The sequence below is a fragment of the Diospyros lotus genome, chromosome 5 (assembly GCF_014633365.1).
Source record: "Diospyros lotus cultivar Yz01 chromosome 5, ASM1463336v1, whole genome shotgun sequence".
Classification (NCBI taxonomy): Eukaryota; Viridiplantae; Streptophyta; class Magnoliopsida; order Ericales; family Ebenaceae; genus Diospyros; species Diospyros lotus.
This window is the reverse complement of record NC_068342.1, coordinates 28,674,207-28,691,274: the sequence shown is the minus strand read 5'-3', so window position 1 is coordinate 28,691,274 and position 17,068 is coordinate 28,674,207. Positions and strand designations below refer to the sequence as shown.

Sequence of the window (17,068 nt, the reverse complement as noted above, 5' to 3'; positions counted from 1 at the left end):
AATAGGATTCATGCTACATAATATCAAGCTCATCTGAAATTTTGTCTTCATTTGTCCACGCATGGTTGAAGAATGAAAGGGAATTTTTTAGAATCTAAGGGCTATACAACTTCATTTCCCTTAAGAAAAAACTTGATAAACCATTTCTTTAGCTAAGTGAAATAATTGTAAAAGGAAAAAATTCACATAATAAAAACGCCCCCAAATGGAGATCCATAGTAAGTTGACTCACTTTTGCAAGGTCCATATACTTTGACTCCATATATATCCATTTTAAACTTCCAGCTACAACCGACAAATAATACACAAAAAGAAACACCCTTTGGATTGGTGGAGAAAAGAGCCAAAAAGAAAAGCTTACAGTACATGGATTAATCTAAATTCAAAGTCAAAAGAAACAACTGCTTTGTTAGCGAGTAAAGGAAGCCAGAAATAACATCTGTGTCAAGAAAATCGTGGATGAAGTAAACCCCAAGGCATGCCACTTCCCTATGCTAGCTACTGGCAATTGCAAAGCAAGGAAGTTCAGGGTTACATTAACTGCTCTTGCATGTCCTTTGTCAAGTTATTGGAAGCAGCTGAAAAGATTTTGGATTCCACCTGAAGCTTCCATCTGCTTAACGTATGTGTTAGATGAGATTGTGAGACTCAAAACAATGACATATAAATCCACAACATAATAATCATGCATGCACACGTTTCAAAAGGTTAGAAAATAGGTTTGTTTTAAAAAAAATAATTATTTTTAGCTATAAAAACTTTCATGCCATGCACATGTTTAGGACAAATAAATGTATGAGTGCTCTAAATACACTCATGTCCTAAAGGTTTAACATTCATTCGTATAAGAATGAAGGATTCTCTATACACACATCTAGTTGTATGCAAAGCCTTACAATCTCAAAAATCTAGTGAGTTGTCATTCGACTGTCGGTAAGGCGGGTACATTGGCATAAAAGGCTGAGCCGTGCCAAATGTTGGAACCATAGGCATTCCGTGAGTAGCATTCCAAGTTTGTTACTGTGTAGTCTACTTTAATATTAATTAGATGAAAAAAAATATGAATGCAAAGCATAGGATATAACCAAAAAGAGATTGCAAAAAATCATCAAATCTAAGTTATATTATTAACCTAATCTTATCCTACTACTTACCAACATATGTTGTGGGTAGGAGATTGGTGGGAGCGCATGATATTGTGCATCTTGTAGAAAAGTTTGATTGAATGCTTGAGCATCTCGAATAATGTTTTGCCTAGGGGCCTTGCCTTTGATTGATTTTGAGAATCCCACTTAGGCATCAAATGAAAGTAATAACCATTAAAATCAAGAAATCGAGCACATCATCAATTTGAGGCAAGTAAAAAATATAACAAATATACCTTCACTTTCTTAGTACTTATTTCCAATGGGCCTTTCTCGTGAAGCTTCCTTGGGGCTCTCTTTGTCCAGGAGCATCTCGGATCCATTATTTACTCGCTTGAAGCTGTTGTTGTCTCTTAACAATCAGGGATTTTTTCTTGCACACTGTGTTCAACATAGATATTACTATCACAGCTTGGCTTCGCATAGGATATGCTCAATGCATTCAATTGAGACTAGATCCAGTCCATGGTTGCCCGAGTTCGTTCTTCATCGTTTGCTACCAAGTTGGCTACCTAGGAAAATTGACTGCACAACTCATCGTATCTTAACTACCTAGGTGTACTAATCCAACCATTGTAATTGATTTTAACCCTCATGTAGGATCTACTGACATCTCTCCTCCATCGTCATAAGATATACCTCTTAGGAATTGATATGACACCATTGTGGATCAATATTGTCACAACATGTCTACAAATTATTCCCTTAAACTCAAACATGTGACAACTGCAAACAATATCACATTTCTCTTTCTCAAAAATAACAGAATATTTTTTTCCTTTACTCTTTTGTCAAATATAATATCTTTTTGTACCTCATACCTCGTACCCAACGATCCCTCTTTAGCAGACACAATCGTGCAATACATCGTCCCAATGAACTCTTCTTGAATCTCCTTGAATTTTTCCATTGTGTAGACTTCTTGAAATTGTTTCTCCATGGGATACTTCAATGCAGATGGGATCATTTGAGAAAATGACTTAATGTCAGCCTGAAACTCTTTTTCTACCTTACACCTCATTGCCCACTCATATTGTTCAACAAATTGCTATAACAAGGTTTTCGAGTGTACATATCCATCGAAGAATGCATTCATACCCTCACTTCGCTGCGTTGTTGACATCCCTGCCCAAAACCTAGTTTTTAAGAAACATGGGACCCACCGATCTCTTTCTCTGTAAAGTCTATACAACCAATCATTGACATGCAATACATATTACTCAATCATTGAATTCCAGGCTTGCTTGAATTCTCCAGGACTCTGTGATTTATACATCATGTCATATACGGTCGAAAGAATATAAACCTTGCAGCCATGGTTCCCAAATTTTTCGGGCAACTTCTTTAATATATGCCACAAGCACCATCTATGCTTTATGTTAGGGAAGACCATCTCAATAGCATTTTGCATGGCCCTATCTTGATCAGTGATTATTCCTATAAGGGCCTGACCCTTCATACACTCAAGCCATGTCCTAAAGAGCCACACAAAAGTCTTGGTGTCCTCATTGGAAATTATACCACATCCAAGCAGTGTTGACTAGCCGTGGTGATTTACACCAACAAATGGAGTAAAGAGCATGTCATATCTATTTGTCAGGTATGTGGTATCAAATGTGACGACATCGCCAAATTCCTTGAATGTTTGTCTACACCTATTATCAGCCCAAAAGACATTCTTCAATCAGTACTCTTCATCCAAATCCACACTAAAGTAAAAACTCGGACAAAAGGCTTGCATCTTCGAAAAGTAAACTTGAAAAGTAACAGCATCTCCTTCCCCAAGTCTTAACTTCCTCACCTGATCAGTGTAATTCCTGCAATCCTTTTCCACAAATGTCAAGTTCTCATATCCACCAGCTTCAACAATAGTTGAGTTAAAACTTTTGTGTAATGGAATTCTAGTTATGTCATTCACTTCAAGCTGTCACTTCACATGTTCGCTTAATTGCTTGTTGCATCGATATAGCCTAGACTTGGTTGGACTTGTTTTATGGTTATGCTCAAGATGGACCATGTTTATTCGCCATGTCCCTAAAACATCTGAACATATTGTCATCCTAGCTTTACACCCTAACTGCATTGTTGGTTGAGGGTTCAGAGAAGTGCTAGCTTTAATATTTTTTTTTGCCTTCTCGACAACATACATGTCCCACATATCTTACCTGCCCATCATCTCCCTTCTTTGAACTCCTTCTTTTAACAAGAAAACCCACATGGTAAGCATATCTTTTATAAAATTCAAAAACTTCCTTCTCGTCATTGAACTTCATTCCAACATTAGGGATAAGCTCATTGTCATCTTCTAGCAATTCGTTGTTTAATGCAGGACATTCATTATCTTCAATAATTTGCTCATTATCAACCAAAGTTCTCTCATTATCTTCAAATGATTCCGCAAGGACAGTATGATTTTCTAAATCAAAACAAGGTACAATAATATGATAATATAATGTTAGATTTATAATTTGCATTATCCACATACATTCCTTTAGCAAGCTTGTTTTATATACTTGTAGTCTGAGAAATCTGTGCCAGATGTGGGAAAAAAATCAAACATACCTATGTCACTCATTGTTGGTTTCCTTCGTCTTTTAAAATATAATTCCTTGTTGGTAATAAAATCTAAAAAATAATAGCAACTAAACCCAAAATTTGGCCATTAACATCACTCATGCATCAACCCTATAGTTAAACCCTACACTCATCTTGTATTGATGTAATGCTCTAATTATTCCACAAATCTCTACTATGACAAACAAAAATCACATCACCAAAAACAAAGATGAACAAGGCCCAAATTCAAGCACTTGCCTGTGAGATTAACAAGTAAAGAAACCCATGAACTAAGTGCAACTTGGAAATACCTTTCCAGTGTTTGCATTTTTCTAAGAAAAATGAGAACTATTTTTTTAAATAAACATACGAAATGCTGTTTATTTTCGTTTTTTAAAATTTTGAGGGGAAAACTGATAATTGGAAATGGTAACAAAATCTAATGATCACTTGATATATTTTTCTTTTTGTGCTAGAACTTATGTTTAACGTTGTATTCATCTTTGGAAACTATTGATTACTTAAATTATTCTCTTCTCCTTTCTTCTGCATGCGCATGTGTATGTGTAATATTTCTATAAGTTTTCATTTATATTTGTTTTGTTTTTCTGTTTTAGTTTTCTCTCCTTTTTATGTTTTTAGTCTCAGGCATACCATAAACTTATATGAAGACTTGATAAGATTGAAAGTAGCTTAAGCTTCACTTTATTTGGCCATAATACGTGAGTGCTTAACTCTTTCCTTCAATGGGATTGGCTTTTCAACAAATTTTGCTTTCAAAAGCTAATGGTTTCACTGGTGTGATTTCATTAGCAATTGCAACATTATTTCTTTCCATCAAATACTAATTTCCTAAATTCCTATAAGGCTGGAGAAACTATTTTGAACTTGTCTATGCATCAGAAGCCAAATTGGTGTCCATCTCAGAATATTGGAATACCTATAAAGGTTTGTTTTCATGTTTGGACAATGTAGTTAGCCATATCGGTACTTTTTAAGGCCAATTTGTTCTCCAAAACCCTTCAAACTTGTACATTAGGAGAAAATGATGCTTCATTATACAAGAATAGATAAGTAAAGAATAAAAACTGATAGCAATTAGATGCATAAAATGAGATTTAAGATTTTAAATTAGACTTAAAATGACTAAAATCCATTACATTCGTTCAAAACAAGCCACGTACCAGTGAAGAGATTAAGAATTGTAATCTGATGGGGACTTATTGTTGTTGTGAGAGATCAGTGAAGTACCAATGGGTGAGAAAGTTTGCAAGCTTCAAAGGTCCATTTATGAACTAAAACAAGCTTCCCGTAGTTGGAATATATGTTTTGATGAGACAATCAAATTGTTTGATTTCATCATAAACTTGGATGAACCATGTGTGTACAAGAAGGTCAGTGGGAGTGCAGTCACTTTTCTGGTACTATATGTTGATGACATACTACTCATTGGGAATTATGTAGGTATGTTACAAGCAACAAAATCCTGGTTATCTACAAATTTCTCCATGAAAGCTTTGGGCGAAGCATCTTATATTTTGCGGATTAAGATCTATATAGATAGATCAAAAAGGATGCGTGGTTTATCCCAATCAATGTATATAGATAAAATGTTAAAAAGGTTTAACATGGAAGGATCCAAAAGAGGATTTCTTCCAATACGCCGTGGGATTTCTCTCTCCAAGTTCATGTCTCCAAAGACTCCAGAAGAGAAGAAAAGAATGGCATTTATACCCTATGCTTCTGCCATAGGTAGCATAATGTATGATATGCTATGTACTAGACCTGATGTCGCACATGCTATGAGTGTCGTGAGTAGATATCAGTCTAATCCAAGTGAGGAGCATTAGAAAGCTGTGAAAGGGGTTCTTAAGTACTTGAGAAGGACAAAAGACACTTTCATGGTTTATGGAGGAGGAGAACTGAAACTGAAATGCTTTACGGATTCAAGTTTTCAGTCTGATGTAGATGACTCAAAATCTGTGTCTGGTTATGTATTCACACTTAATGGTGGAGCAATTTATTGGAAGAGTTCCAAACAAGAAACTACTACAGATTCTACCACTGAGGCTGAATATATTGCAACATCAAATGCTACAAAGGAAGCAGTTTGGATGAGAAATTTTATCTCAGCATTGGGAGTGGTTCCTACTATTGTTGATCCAATTCTAATATACTGTGATAACAATGGTGCAATTGCTCAAGCAAAGGGACCGAGGTCCCATCAAAGATCCAAACATATATTGCGGAGATATCATTTAATTCGTGAGATAATTAGCCAAGGTGACATCAAAAAGGAGAAGGTTGCATCAGCGGAGAATGTAGCAGATCCCCTTACAAAACCATTGTCACAACAAGTGTTTGAACGTCATCTTGAGAAGATGGGCTTAAGATACATGGGAAAATTGGCTTTAGGGCAAGCAGGAGATTGTTAGAGTTATGCCCCACAAGTCAATTATATTTACATGTAATTGATCATATTTTATATTTTGATTCTTTATCTTCAATCAATTGTTATTGGAAGGCATTATGTTTTTATTTGTCATTCATGGTTGTCATCATTATTTATTGTAATCCATACTTGACAAAGTCCATAGATCAAATAGGCTCATGGAATATGGTCGTGCATAGAGATGACGATCATAAAACATATTCCTTTCAAGCCTTGATCTTAAATGTTCCTAGTCATAGAGTTATTAGGATTGGACACTAATAACTCGGATAGACTAGCATATATGATGCATGCTCAATTAGAAGAATGTTGCGTTTCATGGACATTGGTGTGAGGACACTAGTGTATATATGTGGATGCTTATTATAAGAATAAGTACACTGAACTGACCCGCTACAGAATTCCTAATGGTTATTATTTAATGTCGAATTGGAATTTCTATGTTGTAATAGTGCAGATTGATCCTTAGATTTGAGACATCATGGTAGTCTTATATTTGACTCGTTATGCTTTGGTTTTTTTTGGATTCTAATGGAGTCATTAACAAATTATCGCTGGGTGTAACCTTATCACATATGAAGGCTTGTGAATGTCGAAATAGGATTCATCACTTATCGATAAGATGAGAAGATGTCCTATGTATTCCGATCATTTCATGACTGAGGAAATCCTTGGCCAAGGTGAGGTGGAAATCAAAAGGTGTTTTGATTTCACTTATCAAGTCATAAATCTGGAATGGATACATAGTTATTGAATGATTAGGGTTTCGTCATAAAACCATACCCTAAATTCAATCGAGACATAGATTGATGAAAGAATTTTACTGCACGATAATTGCAATTGAAAGGTCCATGTTTTTTCATCGTTGGCTAGGTATTCATTGCATGTTGCTAGACGTTAACCATGATATGTAAGGTTTTAGAATTAATTTTGATTAATTCTAAAACTATTAATTAAAGAGTTTAATTAAAAAGCCCATGAGATGTGTTAAATAAGAGGCCCATAAGTTTAATTAATCTAATAAGTTGGGCCTTCACATAGCCCAATGGAATTGGCCCTACATCTAGCCCAATGGTGGACCTAAGGGGTCACATACTTAGGTCGAGCCCGTTCCACAATTTAAAAGAGAGATTCTGCCCAATGTGATTAGAGGCCAGGCCTAAATTATTTAGGGGTTTTCTAATGCACTATTAGGGTTTTTAACTCTATAAATATGCCACTTAAGAAGCTGGAAAAGAAGTAGAAATTTTGGATCTCTCAAGAGGCACCTAGGGTTGCTAGCATTACTCGAGGCATTCGTGGAAATGGTCGATCGTGTGGATCAACTTGGAGGAGTTCGTGTTTGTGACTCTACGGATCATAATCGGGCAGAATCAAAGCTATGCAATTGGCTATTTAAATGCAAGTTCCAACCCCTCTTCACATATCCTTTGGCTCATAAACAAATCCTCGTCGCTTTGTGTACTCTACTTCCTATCTTACCGTGATTCGGTTCCACGCATTAATTATGTAAATATGCGTGGTAACCATTTTATAACTTGTAAGTTAATGATGAGTCTGTTGGTTGTGGTTGAGTTAAATATAAGACTTTTTGCAATATTTAAATCTAACCATCTCAGGGTTTGTATCACCCCACTTTCTTGGGAATGATGCCGAACCCATGTGGGGCTAGGTTTTTAGAGAGTTGGGAAGACTCGGTGTGGCTGGGGAACCAATGGTGTGTCCGCCTGGATATCTTACATGGTAGTGGTGGTCAATTGACCAGCCTTTAGTTAACTTATAATGACACCGAATAATTTGAACCAAACAATAACATAAATAATGACAGGTGTTGCCCTTAATCCTAGGAATGAAAGGGGCACAAATGTGTACATCATGTCGAGGCACATAACTTGACACCAAAATCATACGAAGTATTAGCATGTCGACCCGTAAGCATTGGGTTGGAGCCTAATGTCATAGGTGCGTCGAGGTTATGCGAGTAAAAGTTAATAATGTATAACATTGACTATGTGGGCAGTTGTAAACATAAGTGGTCTTATCTTTTCAAAGTATATCCTTGATTCAGTTAATATATATAGTTAAACTAAATTTTCTCATGTCAAGTGGTCTTATCTTTTCAAACAAACAAAGATTGATCAATCAAACAAGTCTTGAAGTCTTAAAATTTCAAAGAAACTTGTATTTGAAATCATTTAAATAGAAAAGCCATTTTTAAAATTTTCAGCCCCAAACTGTCGACATCTTTAAAGAACTGTCGACAGTTTCATTTTCTAAAAGAGATGAGCTATCGACAATATGTTTGGAATCTATCGACAAGTTTAAATCAAGCTCTTTGGATCCAACGGTCGACAGTCTCTGTATCTAAACTGTCGATAGTATGCCTTTGTTATGTTAATTCTTCGACCAAAACTGTTGACAATAACATCTAAATTATCGATAGTTTGTTTTCTACATGTTTCATAATGGTTAGTTTTTTAGCACAAATAATGCGCCCCAACTACCACTAACAGTATGATTTCTGGCATTTCTCGTCCTCAACTATAAATACCAAGCAGGTGGCTCGTTTAAGTGGCTTATATGAATTTCTTGTTGATCTACCAAGTGCCAAAATCATTTATTGTGCTGAATTTTTTGAATTCTCTCATTCTCACTGTTAAGGCTTTGAGTGTTTTCTTGTCTACCTCTATTTCAAGCCTTGTTTACTTATTAAGAGAGATTGTAACTAAGGGTATAAGCCCTTAGAAATTTTCATCTTCATTTCATTGTATTACCTAGCCTTTGTGCTAGAGGACCTACCCTTTGTGTAGGAGGATTATATTGTCTAGGATTCATTGATTCAAAAATCCTTAGTGAGGAGCCAAGGTAATGGACTGGGCTTGGATTAAGTCGAACCACTATAAATCATTGTGTTATTCTTGTGGTTATGTTTTTTGTTCTATTTATTGTTCCAAGTATTTCAGTAATTTTCACTTGCATTGAATTTTTATTTTAGAGGATTACAAGTTTCGAATTAATTTTTTAAAAGCGCCCAATTCACCCCCCCTTGGAAGTGTGCCTTAGCACATTATTTCTATCAATGATTATATGCTTGCATATGCATTAAGCAAGTTGCTCGTACATGACAACATGTGTCCCCTTAGCTTCTAAGCAAGGCCACTATTATTGCTGCACCGATGATGTCCAAGCAGGATAGTTGTGAGCTAATGTGACAGAGAATATGGCGTATGCTTGAGAAACATTGTGGGTCTGGGTGTTGCATATAATATTATTGACCACGTTAACATATGTGAGCCTGAGGGCCATTTGCATTCTATGAGCATAAGAATGTGTCATACATGAAACAAATTATAACATGGGATAAACCACATGAAAAGCAAAGTGAACGAGAAATGTGTTAAGTTGAGATAATATGATGTGATGGCGTGACTGTTGTGTGTGCATGACATGTTGATGCTTACATCAGCGCACTTATTATCTTGCACAACGATGTGATCGCAAGACGGGGATATCCAATTGTGATAGACTTGGTTGACCGAGGGAGTTATGGCTCGCCAGACTCGCCTGGGTAGAAGCCAGGATGAGGAATACTCGGTAGGTAATCGAGGGAGCTACGGCTCGACAAACTCACCTAGGCTGAAGACAGGATGAAGGTGGATGATGGACCACAACGCTAACATGACATCCTATTATATATGTGCATATAAGGCATGTGGAATTCACATTGTTGCACGTTGTGTGAATACGTGATGAAGTGGTTATATTCTGTCATCTTTGGGTATGTATGATGTGCGATGTGTGTGCAAGTGAGTATGGCATGACATATATATATGCACACTTGGCAAGTGGGGTGCACATTAACGTGTGTTGTGTGAGAAAATGAGGGTGTCATGGCATCTTATTATATATACATTTGGCACGAGGAATGCACATTAATGCATGTAGTGTGAGCATCTGTGTATCTGTGAAAGCCTATATCATGGTATGGGCGCTAAGTGTGGTGAAGCATAGCATTAAGAGTGATGCGATCCAAAATATGGCATGAGGCATAATGTGGTATAGCAAGACATGGTGGCACATAATGTACTTGGACGCATGATGTCAAAAGGTATAGCATGAGCAAATAGGGTTGTAATCGTAACATGGTTGTCTCTCATATAACGGGTTTTGTAATTCTATTTGCTTCGATTTCATACTATGCCCCTTTTATTTCAAATATACTTACTGAGCCTTATAGCTCACCTTATTTTTGACATCATTCCAAGTGTGAGAGCTAATATCAAGAATGAGCTTATGACCTGTCAAGCTTAGATGGCTACGTACAGGGCATTCTCGACCTAGAAGATTTCTGGGAATGAGTTGTAGCAAGGGGGTTAGATGTTGTGATTGGCTAGCTTGACTGGCTAACGACTTGTTGTGTATGGTAAACCCCTAAGATGTGTAACTATAATTGAATTGCTACCAATGTTGTAAATATAAGTTGAGGAAATTTTTAGGGTGTTGCATGCTATGTATCTGATGAGTCTCCAATAACGATTAAATGAGCCATTGAAATAGTATACAGATCGTTTTTGAAATGCCGCTCAAGAAGTAAAAGATCTCCTAGTAAGCCTTACAGCATTTGTCCTACTTCATGGGACCACATTTGCTCCATTAAGGGAGTCCCTGGCTTTCACCCAGCCAACCTCGATGATAGAGATGTTCGCTTAAGCAGACTAATTTGTAGTACAAATGTAGATCTCGTGGTCATATAAAGCCAAGAAGAAAGTAAGACAAAACGAAACAGGACCCAGTAAAGTGGAGAAGATACTCAAGAGAGAAAAGCCCTGAAGGTACAATTTCAGAATTTTATGCCCCTCAATGAGCCAAGAGCTGCCATACTTTCATCTATAGCACACATCAACTTGATCAGTTTTCCTCCGTGCCTAAGCCAACCCTTAAGGAAGAATATGGACGCCTTTTACAAATTCCATGAGGGCTCGGGGCACACTACTGAATAATGTTGAGAGCTACGCAACCAGATTGAGCAATAAATCAGACGAGGAAAATTGGGCAGGTTCCTACTTGATAAGCCTAAGCCACAGCCTTGTTTTAAAATTAAATAGCTCTTTATTCAAAAGAAAATATGATTACAAATGTCAGTGTACAATTTTCCCAATTTGATTGGGTGAGCACCTACACTTACAAGCCTAACAGGAGACAAAAGCCAAGGCAAGAGAATCACAGACAACCTCTTCGTCCTAGTCAAGATAATTAGAGGAGGAGGGATAATCCGCAGCCTAGGCAGAAAGAGGAAGAAAGAAACTAGAGACAAAATGAGACAGCCTCGACTCTGAAAGGAAATGATAATAAGCCCACAATGGAAAGGATTCATGTTATTTCTAGGGGTGAGAACTTGGAGAGAGATTCCTCGACAGCACAAGAAGCCTACACTTGCCAAGCATTACATATGGATTTAGTAGCGAGAATAAAGGAAGATGAAGATCCAATCATATTCACCCAGAAGATCAGGGAGATATAATGATGCCTCACAATAACCCCTTGGTGATTTCTGTTGTGATTCCCAAACACCTGATTGAACAAATTTTGGTAGATAATGGGAGTTCAGTTAATCTCCCTTATTGGAACTGTTTTGAAAAGATGTGCATTGCTCATGACTGACTTAGATCTAAGTCGTCCCTTCTATATAACTTTACTGGAAAGCCAATCCCAGTGGTGGGATCAATACAACTGCCCATTACATTAGGGATCATCCCCCAGTTATCACTCGGCAAGTTAACTTCACGGTGGTCCAAACGCATTCGTCGGCCTACAATGTGATCTTGGGACGATCCCTTGTTAACATCATGAAAGCAGTTATCTCACTAGGGTACTTGTTGATGAAGTTCCTCATACCCCATCGAGTTGGCCAGGTCAAAGAGGATCAAAAGAAGGCAAGGGTTTGCTATGTCAGTTCCACAAAAAAATAAAAAGGGGAAAGAGAAAGTGGCCTCGGATGAGACATTGATGATAAGCAGATAGGCTCTCAATAATGCCAAACCTCAACTCGTTAAAACTCTTGAATTGATTCCCCCAGAGGATGGTAATAAAGAGTGACTGGTGTATGTAGGAAGTTAGCTAACTAAACAGGAGAAAGACGAGATTATTAAATCCCTGAGGTCACATGCAAACATATTTGCATGGTCGCCCCCAAATATAATTTAATTAATAGCATTCATTGAGACATACATGTAGTGCTCATCTCATGAGCACAAAATTTCTCTCTCGGCCTTCCTGCTCCTTGGAGTAATCAACCCTTGATGCCTTCATCTTAATTTTACATAGACTAATGTACTATACATTTTCTAAGATTAAAATGAAAATAACAAGAAGACTTATATCTCATTACAGTCCCAAATAGAATAAAATTAATTATTACAGACCATCAAATACTTGTAACATTCATCCATTCTTCTATACAATCACATTGTATCAACTCTATGATTACTCATCCATTCAATCTTGTTGAATAATATGGCGTATTTTCTTTTAAAATCCATGTTAATGAAATATGTATAATTTTTTGGATTATTGATATCTCATAACATGAGTTCCAATTGGTTTTGCCCCAATGCAATCTCATTACATTTAAATACCAATTGAAATGACCCAAATCAGTGACTTCCCGTGCTTCAAACGTGTAATACTCGAAGTTTTCCTAGGCATTGTTGTTCAAGAAATAAAACATTTCCTTGGAAATGTAGGATACATGTGAAGTTCCGAGGTAATCGCCGAGGAACAAATGAAGGGTTTTCCGAAAAATCATGGAAACTATCACAATGAGGCATCATCTAAGGTATTTTGGAGAAGTTTAAGGAGTTCTAGGGCCCAAGGGATGTAAGTACAAAGAAGTTTTTGGGCTAAAGAGGTATTTGTAAGAAGTTAAAAATATCTTGTGACTAGTTAGTTAAAGGAACCAAATAAGCTAACTTAGTTAGGAGACATAATCATGAGGAATCTTGAAAAAACTAATTAACATGTGGTGGCACATGTTTCAAAGGACACATGTCGCAAGGGGGAGAAGTGGCTCAAATCTCAAGGGACATGTGGCGCGATCATACGAAAAGCAATGATTACAACCTTTTCTAGGTGACACATGGCAAGTGACACATGGCACTCTTAGATTGGCCATAAATGCCTATAAATACCAAGACCTTGGAAGGGAAATTCTCACCATTAATCAAGAGGAAAAGAGGAGGTGAGTTGAGAGGAGAAACTTTGCCTAAAAATAGAGTGGTAAAACACTTCATTGGAAAAGTTGGACCGCCACCGTAAAAGGAGTTAAACAGCATCAAAACAGCAAGGTAATTCTAATTTATTTCCTTAGTTTGATAGATAATTGAATAAGGGTCGCGTGGGTTCAAACGAAAGTCAAATCGGAGTCCGGACGAAGGAGAACGGGCCGAAAAACCTCAAGACGTCAAAGCTGGAAGGCGGCGCGTGCAGCTCACGCACCACCTGACTGCCGCGAGTGGAGCGCGTGGGGCTCCTTCCCCCATCGTGTGAGGGCACGTGAGGGGCCCCCTTGGCCCCAAATTTTGTATACTTGGTCCTTAAATTTTTCCCTAGGATCCCATATAAAAATATTTTAGGTTTGAGTTTCGAAGTTATGTTATTTTTGCAGAAAAGCTTTCCCGAACCCTGTGAACAATACCTTAGAGCTTCCGAACAGCAAGGTGAGTGCTTCTTGCATCTTTATGATACATACCGAACATTTTGTCTTCACATGGGTAAGGGTGATTACTTGCATAAGCATGACTTTCCTTTAAACCAAGCATTTTCTTTTTCTTTGTCATGCATCACTTGGTGTGTGTGGCTAGCTGAAGTCAGGATCTCATGTTAGACTGATGAAAAGTCATGGAGATGTGAGAATATGATTGATCAGCGGGGGTGATTGCAACACCTCGGCGTCACTACCACACAGGCGGTTTCATACCATTTTGCATATCTCATTACATGCATGCTATCTCTTTTTATTGCACTTACTTAGATATAATTATTTAACTTGGGTGTCTCATACCCTTGAAACATTCAACGTTCCAGGTGGGTTAGTTGTGACAGGTGCCCCGGAATCAAATCAGAGGAAAGGAAATGAAGTGGTTCTCGGATAGCTAGCTTCTTTATGTTTTAATTGCAAAGCGTTGTATTGTGATTTTAGTGTGAGTTTTACTTGTTGTAAAAGGGAGCCTAAATGATCCTTAGATTTTCAAGTTGTATTATGGCTTTTTATGTGGTTTTTGTGTTAAAAGCATATAGTGGAAGCCTTAAATATCTAGCTTATGATTTTATAAAGCTTTTAGGTTCGATCCTTTGCTTCCGTTGGCAAAGGCTTCCATAAACGCCCTTTGATTATCATGTGGTTGCTAGCGTCATCATGCATCCTTGTATGTGTACCTTGGAAAAAGAAAAGTGGGGCGTTACAAAACGGTCGATCGATCGTTTATAAGAACAAGCTAAAGGCCACTTGCTGGAACAAGTTTGGTGGACCGAAGTTGAAGGACCAGTCGATTGAAATTCTGGGTTGCTCTAATTTATCGACTGTTTTCACAAAACTGTTAATCGACTCTCCATTCTAGTCAACTGTTTCTGCCTCCAATCGACTACTATCAAGGCTAAAAGCCAAGTACAGTCGACCGAGACTACATAACTTGCGAAACAAAGAGCTATTTCTTGTTTGAAACACATACACATCACAAAACACAGCTAACATAGGTTATAAATACCAAGCCGAGACTCTAACACCACTGAAAGGGAATGCCAACTCTTTGTGTATCATGCAATGGTTTTACCAATTTTTAAAACTTTTTCGAAAAACACAAAATAAACTCAGTGAAAATAAAATAAGATCACTTTGCAAGACCTGGTATCGATGACCATATGCAATACAAAAATTGAAACCATCCATGGGGGTTTAGAAGATATACCTCACTAGAAAATTTCGAGTCGATATAGAGGCTGAAATGTCCACTCGAGGCCACAAACTGTTGCTCACCAAATAGCTCTCGAATGACTCCACTAAACAGTCACACTATTTTGAATCACTTATAGGATGACTAATTCGATCTCTAAAAATACGAAGGGCTTAGTTAGTCTACGTTCCAAGTAGAAATTGAGTCTTGCAAGATAGCCTATGGTGAAGGTGAGCCTTGTGGCTAGCTGCCCAATGAGGCAGGGTCGATTCTAACCACATACTATTTCTTCTTGGAGGAAATAACACACTCATTGTTGGCCTTCTTCTAGGAGGATTCCACCTAATCCATTTGTTGGCTTGGGTGGATGCTCTGATTGCCTTTTGTTTCACCCAGGTGAGTCCACTTGTATATCCATGATGGCTATGGGTGGACGCTCTGGGTGGAAATTATTTTCACCAGGAGGAAGTGACACAACAACGTGAGTTTGAGGGGATAAATTAGTGTGAAACAAATCAACGCTTGGAAAACATATCCAAAATCGATGCTTTGGAATAAAATAAAAAAGTGGGGAGCCATTGTTGTATCCTAGCTTCTTGGGGGGAATCGAAGTTCAAAAGACCAGGCAAAATCCCCTAGGAAGGCTCAGGCAACGAGTGAAATCCACTCGGAAGACTCAAGCACTAAATGGAATCCACCTAGAGGCCCCCAAAGCCATTGGGTGGAATCCACCTGAAAGGCTCGAGCGTTGGGTGGAATCCACTCAAAGGCCCCAAAGGCATCGGGTGAAATCTACCCAGATGCCACTTGTCCTAGGAATACTAAAATCCCTAAAGGAAAAAGCTTGTAATCGAGTCATGTAGAAGTAAAAGACCCTATGAAGTAGCTCGTCATGTGGCCAACCTTCTCTTAGAGGACTTCCTAGGTCATTGAGTCCTCTTTAGGGGGGAGATGATTCCTCTTAAGCTCGTCCGATAGGTTCCCAACACGTGTCCTACTTGATATTCTTGAGCCACACACTTATAAATACCCCTTTCCTTAATAGAAAAGGGGATTTCACTTTTGGCAAATTGACATCATATATTCTAACTTCATATTTGCATGCCTAGCATACTATGCACCCAGAGATATCTCAATGTCCATTTGGAACAATATTCTTCTTCCAATATTGACTTCAGCATCGGAGGACATATTTAAGAAAGGAATTCTAGTGTGCCTTCTAATTTGTGGTTGTGATTTTAGTTCTACTTGGACCCTAAAGTTCCACCCAGAGGTCCGAAGCTCGTTGTCGATAATCCATCAGGAGCAAGTCCACCTCTCAAAGCCTTTCTCATGGAGCAATCATTTTCTCCCGGGGCCAATATTTCTCCCGAAGCCTCTTTTCCTCTTAGAGCGAGTCTTCCCCTATGAGCCTTACCCTTGTAGCCTCTCTTCCTCTTAAAGCCTTCCCCTAAGAGACATTCTCCCTCTCAGAGCCTCTTTTCCTCTCGAAGTCAATTTGGTGATACCCTAACTAGACCCGATTCTATCTTAAGAGATAGAAGTTCGGTAGCTGATGAGTTCACATTGCCAAGATCTAGACATTCCCACCTCATAAAAATTTAATTATTGTATTTTAATAACAACAAAATATAATTTGATTTTAATAATTTTATCATTTTCAAATCATAACTTTAATAATTAATTTAATTATATTTTAATTTGATTCCAATTGGAGCACTAAATCACAAAGTAACCCTTTTCCAATTTAATTTGAGTTTTTCTAATTTAATTATATCATTTCCAATTTGTTGCTCGACCCATAATCCTAGCAGATGATGTAAATTAAAAAATTGCAACAACTAAAATTTGAATATTGACATATTATAAACGTGAGGATGAATTTTTTTTTTTTTGTGTTCGCCCGAGCACGATTTTAAATTTTTTGATTATTAGTATATTTGATTGATAAGAAAAGGTTCAAACTT

The 17,068-nt window shown here is 37.6% G+C and overlaps 1 protein-coding gene across 1 annotated transcript; it reads right to left on the bottom strand.

The window, feature by feature from the left end:
* Window positions 1-531: 531 nt before the first annotated feature.
* LOC127802181 (protein FAR1-RELATED SEQUENCE 3-like) lies at window positions 532-3,720 on the bottom strand. The gene is made up of 6 exons (XM_052337887.1): window positions 3,708-3,720; window positions 3,311-3,561; window positions 2,947-3,069; window positions 1,967-2,193; window positions 1,785-1,871; window positions 532-613 (listed from the first exon to the last, which is right to left on the bottom strand). The coding sequence occupies exons 1-6, from the start codon at window positions 3,718-3,720 to the stop codon at window positions 532-534; spliced, it is 783 nt and encodes a 260-aa protein (XP_052193847.1).
* Window positions 3,721-17,068: the final 13,348 nt, after the last annotated feature.

Excerpts from the sequence above, each read along its gene's own strand:
- LOC127802181 (XM_052337887.1), bottom strand. Across the intron at positions 3,070-3,310 it reads AGAAGGGAGATGATGGGCAG|CTTGAAGTGAATGACATAAC; the intron begins GTAAGATATGTG and ends GTGAAGTGACAG. Across the intron at positions 1,872-1,966 it reads GAGGGATCGTTGGGTACGAG|TTGTCACATGTTTGAGTTTA; the intron begins GTATGAGGTACA and ends TATTGTTTGCAG.